We start from the raw sequence: 11,629 nt of genomic DNA on the forward strand, positions 1-11,629 counted from the left end.
GTTAGCAATGCCCTTCTAACTGGCTGCTCTTCGCTGCCTCAAAGGCCGGATAGGTGGGCCTTCCAAGCCATTACTTTACAGAACAGCCTGCCATTATATATAAGGCCAGGAACGGCTCTGGCCTTATATAGTATATATATATCTCAGATCGTCACATTTGAAAGCAGGAGCCCCTCTTCCCTTATTCCCCAAGGCAGCCTTCTTATTGGACTGCTCCCACCAGGATTCGAACTTGTCTTATTTTGTCTACTGGCTGCTTTCTTGAGTCTTGGAACTCGCCTTGATCTGGGTGGCTGCTGTACTCTCCAAGCCCTGCATACGATGAGGTCTATCAACTTAGTGGAAACAACTGAGGAGAAACAGCTGCGGAGGAGGCGACGTCCCGGGCAAGCAGAGAAGAGACCGCTGGCGGCCGCGAGGGCTGTCTGAATGCTGAAGGGAGTTAGGGGCGGGGCCTGGGCGGAGCTCCGCGAGGGAGTCCTGGGCGGGGCGGGGATAGGAACGGGCCGGAGGCGGGGCTTCGGGACTGCTGCAGAGCCCGCCTGACCACGCCGACCCGGCAGCGCCCAGAGTGCCCACGGAGGTCCGGCTTCCCGGCCTTCGCCCCGCGCCGCCGATAGGGGGCGTCCGCGCTCTCGGCGCCGCGACTCTGCTGAGAAGGCGCCGCCCGCGCCGGGCAGCTGGAGCCGCAACTCCGGGCGCCGGCTCAGTCGTCCTCTTCGCCGCCGCCGCCGCCGCTGCCGCCGCGGGGCGCGGGCTCGCTAGTCCCTGCGCTCGCGCTCTCGGGCCGCCGGCGTCTCCCGGGCGGGTCGCCTCCGCGCTCGCGCAGTGAGTGGGGCCGGAGCGGGGCCTGCGGGGCCAGGGCTGCGGGAAGTCGGGCTGAGGAGAACGGCGGGTGGCGGCCGCGCGTCCCCGGGCTGGCACGAGCCCGCGGCGGGGCCTGGGCGGGGAAATCGGGGACGCGCGGCCGCAGCGGGCTTCGGGCTCCGGCTCGGGTTCGGGGCTCTGTGCGCGTGGCCGGCCGGGCTTGGCTTGCGGGCGACCGCGGAGTGGAGACCGGTGGGCTCTGCGGGGCAAAGGGTTGTTTTGGGGGGGAGTGGTGCTTATTAGCCTCCACTGCCCTAGTTTACAGCCCTGCTTTTTGGGTTTTCTGCACAGATTGTAGCTTTTTACTGGGATTTCGGGTTGTCACTGGCGTTTTAGTGCTGGGTGTCAGAGGCGATCCTTGGCGAGGTCGTGGGGAGCCCCTGCAGCACCTGCTGGGCGATGGCAGCGGAGGCTGTGTCTGGGGGTGGGACAGGGAAACGAAACGTGACTGAGATCCTGTTTGGATATTCTGCCGAAGTTGTCATGTTTCTGTTCTGTGCACCAGTTCACACAGCAAGTTGATAAACCTGGTTGCAGGATTTCGTGATGCTGACCAATAGACCGGGGTGACCTGGTTTGGCTAAGAATGTTTGGGATAGCCTAAGCAACTGTCTCCAATGTAGTCCCCTTGGCAGGCTCATCTTTTTCCACTGTTGCAAATATTCTAGTATGGGATTGATGTTGGGGTAGCACAGGCCTAAATCCAGAAGTGTTTTCAAAAGAGTAAAGGTCTAAGTAGGCAGGTAGGTAGGGTGGAAGAATCCCCCTTTGGATGAAAACCAGGGACCCACACGGATTCTTAGTTTTTTGTAATGCCGTAGGTAGAAAGATAACCATAGATGATACCATAGTTAAGTTTTGTGTTTCTAATTTTCTTAAAGCATATTGTAGCTGAAACAATAGCATGAAAAGCAGTCTTAGGGTCACTCCTATGAATCCATCGTTGTATCTTGGATTTTAATAGTTGGGGTCTGTTTTAAACGGGGCACGCATGTGTATGTTCTGCTTATCTTGGAGACAACCCTGAGTCATGCTTTCTAGAAGTTCCTAGAGCTCACGTGTCTGTTTGTCTCTGTGAGCGCTGGACATCATTCTACCTTTAGTTTTTCCTATCACAACTGCTGAGGGAACTCCGGGAAAAGGAGGGCTGGGATGAATTGGGAGCACAGACAGGCCTTCACCTCCATGTTTGCCCGCTGTGTCTGACATAGCTCCTTTTTTTTTTTTTTTTTTTTTTTTGTGCTGCCAGTAGGAAAGAGCAATACATTCAGGTTCTCATAGTCCTTTGCTGGCCTGCTGCACATGACTCCAGAGCACCACTCCTCACTGCCCTGTCAGCCAGTTTTACCTCTATTGTGTTTAAATGGTGTGGTTACTTTGGAGAAGGTCATAACACCTCATTTTAGTGGAAACTGAGGGGAAGTAGAATTTTATGATTTTTGACTCTGACAGCACTATAGCTGGAGAGTCATCTGGTTCGATGCTATTAGAAGGTTCATAGTTTCTTGTAAGACTTTCTCCTTTTTGCCTACGTCTCCTTTCTTCTAACCCACGTGGTTGAGAGAGGGGTTTAGTTAGCGGTAATTTAGCTTTATAACCCCATTATCCTTGTGCGCTTGGCTACTTGTGCTGGCCTGTATGTGGATATTAACTCAGAAGACGCCTGGAGATGCCACTGAACCAATTACTATAAAAAGTATTTCACTTTCAAACTCCCACGTTTCCAGGAACAGAGAAACTCAGTACAAAGGCAACTTGGAAGGTAAGTATTAGGTGGAGAGGGAAAATTTACCGAGTCTTCATCTTGGGATACCAGGCACAAAGGTTTCAATAGAAAAGCACTTGGAAGGGCTACCCAGAAACCCTGGGAAGGAAGTGACCACAGTCGTATCATTACCTCTTCAGATCTGAAGGTTAACATTGCGGCTTATAGACTGTTAACATGGGAGGAGGAATTTTGCTCCGGAGCTCCTTAGTCAGTAAATAGCAGAAGTGGGTCTAGAATGTCTGTGCTGTCTTATCGTAACCCCTAGTGCAGCTATGCTGTGGTTAGGGGTTCTCACGGGTTAAGTTGTTAACTTACTGGATTGTGCTTTCTTCAGATACGCTAGGTCAGTAAATTAGTAACTTCTTTTTAGGCTTCTAGAAATTCTTCAGGATATGTTTTTCTTAACTACCTGCTAACATACTGTCAGAGTTTATACGTCAGTTACAAATGACCTTTGAAGTTCAAGCATGATGATAGTCTTGAGGACCATAACTTTATTTGAATCAAAAGTCAGGTATTTTCAGGTAAACTGCTCTTACAAAGTCAGAACGACTTTCTCTGAACTTTATAGACATTGTTGTAGTCATGGCTCTAAGAAAGATCTTTAGTAAGGGAAGTCACTTGGAAGGAAACACCATTGAAGGAAATTTAAGAGGAATGTCTCACACATTTTATGCAACATTACATGTTTCTCTCAAGTAAAATAGGCCTGTTTGATGCCCACTTGAAGGCCTTCTGTCGCCAGCTTGTGGTTATTTAAACTTCTCGTTAAGCCCTCCGATGGAGGTTGTGCAGGACTGGAGAGAACATGAAAAGGAAATGAATGTTAGTGCTCCCAGAGACCCCTGCCGTGGACGGAGCTGAAGCTAGTCTGGAAATTCTTTCTTCTGGGTTCTGTTTTATTGTGTTCATCTCTGAGATGTCCCTGATAGGCATCAGCTCAGAAGCTGGCTGTTGGATAAGCAAGACTCTTGCCCCCTTTTTTCTCTCTAGATTTTTTTCTAGATGTTTCTCTATAGATGTTTACAAGGAAGGAGCACATATCAATTTTAAATCAATCAAGACTGTTCCCTCCATTTTGACTTTATTAATGATCAGTTTAATATAATTTTTTAAAATAGATTTTGCTAGCCTATATTGGAAGTGACTAGTATTTTATTTTGATGTATTTTATATATAACTATAAGGACTTGAAGTGCTTTTTAAGAAACCTGGGCTTGACCAGGTGGTAGTGGCTCATGCCTTTAATTCCAGCACTCCAGGAGGCAAAGGCAGACAGATCTCTGAGTTCTAAGTTCGAGGTTAGCTTGGTCTTCAGAATGTGTTTCTTAGGACAGCTAAGGCTATACGGAGAAACCCTGTCTTGAAAAACAAAAAAGAAGAAGGAGAAGGAAGAGGAAGAAGAGGAGGAGGAAGAGGAAGAGGATGAGGAAGAGGAAGAACAAACAAACCTGGGCTTGGATCATGGAGCTAGCTTCCTAGTAAAGGTGTACATCATTACCTACCATCCCCAGCCTCCAACCCATACAAATAAATAAATAAAAATTATATACATATTCAAATGACTACTTTCCTAAATTATTAAGCTTGAAGTTTGTTATATGTTTTAGTCAGACCTTGGCTTTTGCTGTAGAAAAGATACAGAAACATCAGATTTTTTGATCGTTTGTTTTGATGATTGCACGAGTAGTTATCATGTTTTGATTTAGGCATGAAGACATAAACATGAAAGGTTAGTACTGGCATAAGAGCTGTCTGATTTTGTGTGTGTGTATGTGTGTGTGTATGTGTGTTTTTGGGCTTCCCTTTATTAGTCATTTGCTCATGAACTAGAATTCTTTCTGTCGCTTAAGATGGAACAGCAGCCATCATTCGAGATAATGAATAGGTTACTGCCATTTTTATTTAGTGGTAGGAATTTTTACAGGCTCATTATGAGTAGCCCAAGTTTTTGTTCAATTGTAAATAAAGTGCTAGGTGGATAGGGTTAATAGTTGGTTATGGGAAGTCTAAAGTTGATGCTTTTCAGTTGTTTGGTTTTTGGATTCTGTTCTTTGAATTTCTACCTCGGGAGGGAGCTTTTGTAAAAATCTAGGCTGGGAGTCTGTAAACACAAGCCAGGTATTCTGCAGATGTGGGCTGTGAGCAAGTATTGTGGTCTATCCTGCCTCTTTATTTTATAACTCTAAAGGGTGTGTGTGTGTGTGTGTGTGTGTGTGTGTGTGTCTGTGTATGTTTACAAGCAGAAATGCTGCTCCATCCCTGCCTATTTAAAATGTTGCTTGATTCTAGAGTCTCTTCTCAGGTTGGGCATTTTTTTTTTTTCAGCTGTTCACTGAACGAGCTCTTTGCTAAAGCCCTCCATTTTCCCATTTGGAGTTTAGGTGTCTTCCTCTTAGAGCTCCTCCAGTTGATCCTGTTACATAGCTCTTTGGAATTATATTGTGGACTTCAGTTGTTGCATATTGCCTTCCTTTGTATATTGAAACTCCACCAGCGTCAGTGTTACACTTTCTTATTCCTGTGATCTAGATTTTACATGGGCTCCCCTGCCCTGTGATAGTGGACCTTACATAAATTTTGGCTGAATGATTATTGAGGCAGTTAGGAAAGAATGCTTTGAGTATGGGAATTGCCTATAATTTCCTCCATTGCTGATGCATTGTCATCTGTAGTGGAACCGACACATTGGTAAGGCTCATTTCTTCCATTTATATCCGATGGGGTTTGTGGAGTAAGTCAGAGGGATGAAAAGGTATCCCAGTAGCTCTGGCTTTACATTTGTTCTGTCTCACTACAGTGCGCAGGCCTGTCTGTGTCCGCCTGCAGCCGGCTGCCTGGAGTAGAGAAAGGCAGCTGACCGCCTCTCCTAGGGGCCACCTTTTAGCTTGTTTGCTTTGAAGAATTTGTAAAGGTGGAGAAATAGCTGCTGCAGGCTCTGATTTCAGCCCCTGCTGTGCTATGCAAATGTTCTCTACATGCCTGAGTGACCTTTTGAGAAAGAGCCTTTGTGATCTTCTGTGGCCAGGGCTTGTTCTTGTTCTGGAAATGGGGGCCAGATTCCTCTAAAAGTGGGATAAACGGATCTTCAAAGACCACATACTAAGCTAGTGACTTTCCTGGGTGAATACTGGCAGGTCCATGTTTCTTGCCTTCTTTGCTAGCTATTTTGAAATCTGCTCTGTAGTTTTCTTAGCAGGTTGGTTTGGGGAATAGCCTGTGATAGAGGGAACTAATGAAAGCAGTTCAGTAGCTGGGCAGCTGCTGGCATGCCCCTGAGTTGTAGATAAAAACAGATTGAAGTTGGCATCATTAGTACACGGGCATTTGCCAGTGGCCTAAAACTGGCTCTCCATGGTGCTGGCTGAGTGACCCTCAGCCAGCTCTGTAAGGTTCTTTTTTGTCCCAAATTGTGCCTTAACAGTTTGTCATTTAAATTGGTTCCTGTTTGTTTTTATGTACAAAGAGAAAAACTTCATTATTAAAAGCTTGACTTTTTTATAAGATAATAATATTCTGGTGTGTTTCTCTTGGAAAATGACTGTTACTTTTGAAGCTCGTGATTTTAAATGCTTTTACCGAGATGTTTAGTTTATACAGCTGGCATGCTGATCCACAGGAATGTCCCTCCTTTTCCCTCATATGACCTGTTTGATGAAGATCAAAAATTGTTGATGAAGGTCATTGACCTAATCAGGATGTTCTCTGAAAATGTAAAAATTACATCTCTGGGGGAGTGACAAAATCTGTAAACTTTTTTTATGACATTTATTTCGTGTGTGTGGGTGCATGGGAATGAGTGTCAGAGGACAGGTGTGGAAGTCAGTTTTCTTTTCCACCATGAGGGTCCCAGGGATCAATCTCAGGTTGTCAGGCAAGTGGCTTTACCTACTGAGCCATCTTGTCAGCCCAGATAACAGCATCTGAATGATGTCTTCCTCTCTCTCCCAGTGTAGGCTAGTTCTTTGTGCCCGGTGGGCTCCCGAGGTAAGGACAGAGCATGGCATGGTTTCCTTCCCGTATCTCTGGCCTGCTGTAGGTTCTAGTTGGCCCTATATGAACAGTTTTGGTGAGGTTTGACTAACTACATCTGGCAGAACAGCATTTATTCTCCATTTCACCGGCATGCGTTCGTTTCTCCTAGAGTTTTCCTGGCTCCCGGGCTCCTGAGGACGCAGTGCTGGAGCAGATGGATAATGGAGACTGGGGCTATATGGTGAGTGCTTCTTCACTTTGAAGGCTGGCCAAGAATTTTGATGTCTTTCTCTTCGCACATTCATAGGCTTATCTTAAAAGGATGAATATTATGAATTTGTCCAGCTTTATCTAATTTTCATAGATGTATTTGGGGAAGGGCATTTTTATTTGGTTTGATGTTTTAGTGGAGGACTCAATGCATAGTCTCCAAATAACCTTTTTTTTTTTATTATTATTATGTGTGGGGGAAGCAGTCCATGCAGTGCCCTTAGAGGCCAGAAGAGGGCGTCTGATCCCCTGGAGCTGCTGCGCGCCACCCCAAGTGGAGCTCAGGTCCACTGTACTAGCAAATAGCTTTTAACTCCTGACGTCTCTCCTGCTCCTAGTAACTATTCGTAGTCACAGACTTTAGATGCACCATGATGTTTCCGTCTTTGGTGTATATTGCTTTTTAAATTCTCTGTTCATGGGATGGTGATGCTTAAAGGGCCCATGGATACTGAAATGGAGGCTGCTTTATTGTGGTAAAGGGATTAATAAATAGTTAGAAAGTGTTTCTTCTCCCATGCAGTTCTCACATGTGTCCGTGTCTCCCTATTTTCTTCTTTATCGGGTAAGACATATTTAGCTTTCTTGGTACCTGAAGACCATTTCTTGTATTTTCTTAAATAGGATTTCTAAAGCTGAAGGTGTGTTATTTTGAGAAGCTTGCTTCTCAGAATTAAAGGTCAGATTACAGCATTAATGTTATAAATGAATACACAGTCACATACGACATTTCAAAGCTGCTCCCAGCCCTTTGGCATGTGGTAGTTTGGGTTTAGAAGATGGGCTAGATTGGGTTCACCAAATCACGTATTTTAATTTAGTGTTTGGAAGTTATTCCCTGGGCGTGGTGGTACAGGCCTGTAATATCAGCACCTAAGAGGTAGAATGAGTTTCTGGCCTGATTTATGTGCATAGTAAGATACTGTCACAACAACAACAGCCAGAAAAGAAGAAACTGTTGCTTCCCTGGAAAACATTACTAAGATTGATTCTAAACAAATTTTTGTTTCTAAAATACATTTTGGGTCTGAAGAGAGGGGTCAGAAGTTAGGGACACTTAGGCTCTTGCAGAGGACCTGGGTTTGGTTCTTAGCACCTACTCAATGACTCACAACCACCAGTAACTCCCAGTTCCTAGAGCCATATCCTTGGCCCAAATGAGGTACACATACATGCACACAGGCAACACAGACACTTAAGATAAATGTATGTGTGTGTGTATATGTATATAATATATATATACACACACACATATATAATATATATAATATACATATTATATATATATATACATACATATATTCATTCACAGCTGGGTGTGACAGTGTACACCTGTGATCTCAGCACTGTCCTAGCAGTGGGCAGAAGCAGAAGAATCAGGAATTCTAGACCATCCTTAGCTATACACAGTGAGTGTGAGGCCAGCCTAAGTTATGTGAAACTTTGTCTCCAAACAACAAAAAAAAATTAGATCTCGTGAAACCCAACAGAATCCCTAAATTAATTATCATTACATTATCTGATTATTTTTATATTCTAGCTTATGTTAAATTAAAAAAAAAAAAAAAACTGAAGGTTTTGCTAAGTGTGGTAGCACACACCTTTAATCTCAGCACTAGGGAAGTAGAAGCAGGCAGATGTGACCCAAAAAGCTCATCAGATTCTGGTCTTCACTGTATGACACCAAAGGTCACACCTGGCAGGCTTGTTGTAAACATTTGAAGGATTAGATTTATTCTGTTTGAAAGCAAATTTTGAAGCCCTTCTCTTGGGCGGGTTTTATAATTGGAAGTAAAGCCATTTTGTCCCCTAATGCTGCCAGATATACTAGTTTGAAAGGGTTTGTGCTTTGCTTGTTAGTGTTGGTTTTCTTAATTTGTTAATTAAGATTTTAAGGTTTCAGGTAATTAATTAGATTTTTAAAAATTGCAGATGACTGACCCAGTCACATTAAATGTAGGCGGACACTTGTATACGACGTCTCTTACCACGCTGACACGCTACCCGGATTCTATGCTTGGAGCTATGTTTGGGGGTGACTTCCCCACAGCCCGAGACCCTCAAGGCAATTACTTCATTGATCGAGATGGACCACTTTTCCGCTACGTCCTCAACTTCTTACGGACTTCAGAATTGACACTGCCCCTGGATTTTAAGGAGTTTGACCTGCTTCGGAAAGAGGCCGATTTTTACCAGATCGAACCCTTGATCCAGTGTCTCAATGATCCCAAGCCTTTGTATCCTATGGATACTTTTGAAGAAGTTGTAGAGCTGTCTAGTACTCGGAAGCTTTCTAAGTATTCCAATCCTGTGGCCGTCATCATAACCCAATTAACCATCACCACCAAGGTCCATTCCTTACTGGAAGGCATCTCAAACTATTTTACCAAGTGGAATAAGCACATGATGGACACCAGAGACTGCCAGGTCTCCTTCACCTTTGGACCGTGCGATTACCACCAGGAAGTTTCTCTCCGGGTTCACCTGATGGAATACATCACAAAGCAAGGCTTCACGATCCGCAACACTCGGGTGCATCACATGAGCGAGCGGGCCAATGAGAACACAGTAGAGCACAACTGGACTTTCTGTAGACTGGCCCGCAAAACGGACGACTGACTTGTGGCTAGCCCTCAGAGAACTTCCGGCAAGCTCACGTTTTGGGACATGGAAGAGACTGGTGTTTCCAGTGTGGGCCCTCTTTTTTTTTTTTTTTTTTTTTTTTTTTTCTTCTTCAGTATTTGTATTTATTTGAAGGCATTGAGGACCAGAAGGAAGTTTCAAGTGTGAGCAGTCTCCTCCCTGTTTGTACCCAAGTATGCATGTGCCTGTTCAGAGTCTCTAGAAACCTTTTTTTATAAAAAAGAGATCTGAAAATCATTATGGTATATAATCTACCCTTAACAGTGCTAAAATGATTTCTGATAACATGGTCCCTGACTCGACTGGAAGGCTAAAAATATAGGGATGAAAGATTAAAGAGGGTATTCATGATGTCTTTGAGAAAAATCGGAATATCACGTAGGGTGACCTAGTTTCCAGAGCAGTAGGCAGTATTGTAGTAGTAAAAGAAGACCGGCCAGTCATCTAAAGGTACTTGTTAAGGACTGCTTTCTACAGTTTTGACAACTGTTTCTTTCTATGCATATAAATCAAGCAACCAAATATCTGTAGCCATGGAAATGTCTGACTAGAAATATTTATATTGGATTCTCAATACAAAATGTCCCTGTGGTAGAAACCTTATGCCTGGTACAGTTTCATTCCCAAGGGTACTGTCTACCAGGAAAGAAAAATCTAATAAAAAATGGAATATGAACATCAAGGGTTGTATTTATTGCTATATAAGAGGAAAATCATATTCTTTGTTGAAAGTATGCATTGTTTATGTCCCAATTAAACTATTTATAGCACATTTGTTGTAGAGTTGATAGGACCCAGTGGAACCTTAGATTGTAGTTTGTAAAGCCAGCTGTGTAACCAGTGATAAGCAGTTTTGTCTAGAGAGTGCAAACTGTTTTCAGATAGGGTTTACGGTGAATATTACAGGTTTTCAACTGTCACAGCTATGGATATGACTCATTCCAGTTTGTGCTGTGCACGAGGACAAAATGACTCCTGTCGTTTTATCCTCCAGAATTGTGATAGCCACAAATGCATGTTATTATCAAGCGTAAGTTCAATTCTGAGAAATAAATTGCAGTGAAGGATCAGAAACGTTTGGGGAGTGTTACCTGGTTTCAGAATTGATGTGATTCTGTTTCCTGAAAGTTACAGGAAGGAGTGTGTTAATTATCAGAGACTTTGTGGTGTGAGCTTGTGTGGCGACTTCCCTGTTTTAGGGGAATCGTAGACCTCTGCGGTTTTGGCTCTAGGGAAGACAAGACACCCTCTTCTTCTTCTCCTCTGTGCGACTGTTCCAAGATTGTCTCTTTGAAAATTTAAGATTTGATAAATTATCCCCTCCCTACCCCACACCAAAACCACCACAGAAACTCAAAACTACCTCATCTTCAAACTAGGATACCTTAATGTTATTAGCAGGTTGCTATAGTTTTGGTGTATTGATGAACTGGTGAGAAGAGGTTACGGTTTGGAATATATGCTCCAATTGTAAACTAATAAAGGGTTTCCTAAATAAAGACCCCAGTCGGTCATGTGCTGCGGAGCCAGCTAAAATCATCATGAAGAAAGATGATTTGGGTTTGGAACTGTTGTGGAGGGGGCTGGGGGGAATGGCTCTTGGTGCTCTTGCATAGGACTGGAATATGGCTTCTGGGACCAACATTAACGCTTATAACCACTTGTAACAACTCCAGCTAGTTGTGACACCTCTGAGTTCCACTTAGGCATGTGCGTGTGCCTAGGGGTTGATCAGGGCCCTGTTCATGTTAGGTTAGCTGCAGACCATGTCAGAACTGCTCTATGTTGTGTAATTGAAAACAAAATGAAGAATGTAGGTTGGTTGTATTTGGGTATATTGAGATAATTCTGTCTCTTTATGAAATCTTAATTTTTAATGCAGAACAGTTGACTTGAAAAAAAATGGTATGTTGCATTCTGAGCATCTGTATTTGATTTAGATTACAGCACAGCTAGGCACCTTTGAAGGACTGCCTGTGTGTCCATGTAAAGCCTCAGGGGAAGCTAAAGGAAGTGTGCCACAGGGTAGCTCAGTGGTAGAATGCCTGTTGACACCTTTCTGACCTTTCAGTCCCAGCATTCCCCTAGATAAACAAACAACACAAG

At 44.0% G+C, this 11,629-nt stretch overlaps 1 protein-coding gene across 2 annotated transcripts; it reads left to right on the forward strand.

Annotated features, from left to right (window-relative positions):
* The first annotated feature begins 465 nt into the window (after nucleotides 1-465).
* Nucleotides 466-10,199, forward strand: Kctd6 (potassium channel tetramerization domain containing 6). Of its 2 annotated transcripts, none has more exons than XM_034498964.2 (3): nucleotides 466-828; nucleotides 6,780-6,851; nucleotides 8,813-10,199. In XM_034498964.2, exons 2-3 carry the CDS (start codon nucleotides 6,825-6,827, stop codon nucleotides 9,497-9,499), a joined length of 714 nt encoding a protein of 237 aa, XP_034354855.1. In that variant the 5' UTR covers nucleotides 466-828; nucleotides 6,780-6,824; the 3' UTR covers nucleotides 9,500-10,199. The 2 variants fall into 2 exon arrangements, with proteins under 2 accessions (XP_034354855.1, XP_034354856.1); XM_034498965.2 differs by lacking the exon at nucleotides 466-828 and adding an exon at nucleotides 957-2,629.
* Nucleotides 10,200-11,629: the final 1,430 nt, after the last annotated feature.

This window comes from Arvicanthis niloticus, chromosome 3 (genome assembly GCF_011762505.2).
Source record: "Arvicanthis niloticus isolate mArvNil1 chromosome 3, mArvNil1.pat.X, whole genome shotgun sequence".
In the NCBI taxonomy this organism is placed as follows: domain Eukaryota; kingdom Metazoa; phylum Chordata; class Mammalia; order Rodentia; family Muridae; genus Arvicanthis; species Arvicanthis niloticus.

What these genes read in the sequence shown, in the direction of transcription:
- Kctd6 (XM_034498964.2), top strand. Translation starts at nt 6,825, where the DNA reads ATGGATAATGGAGACTGGGGCTATATG. An exon ending in ATGGAGACTGGGGCTATATG is followed by an intron (nt 6,852 to 8,812) that starts GTGAGTGCTTCT and finishes TAAAAATTGCAG; the next exon opens with ATGACTGACCCAGTCACATT.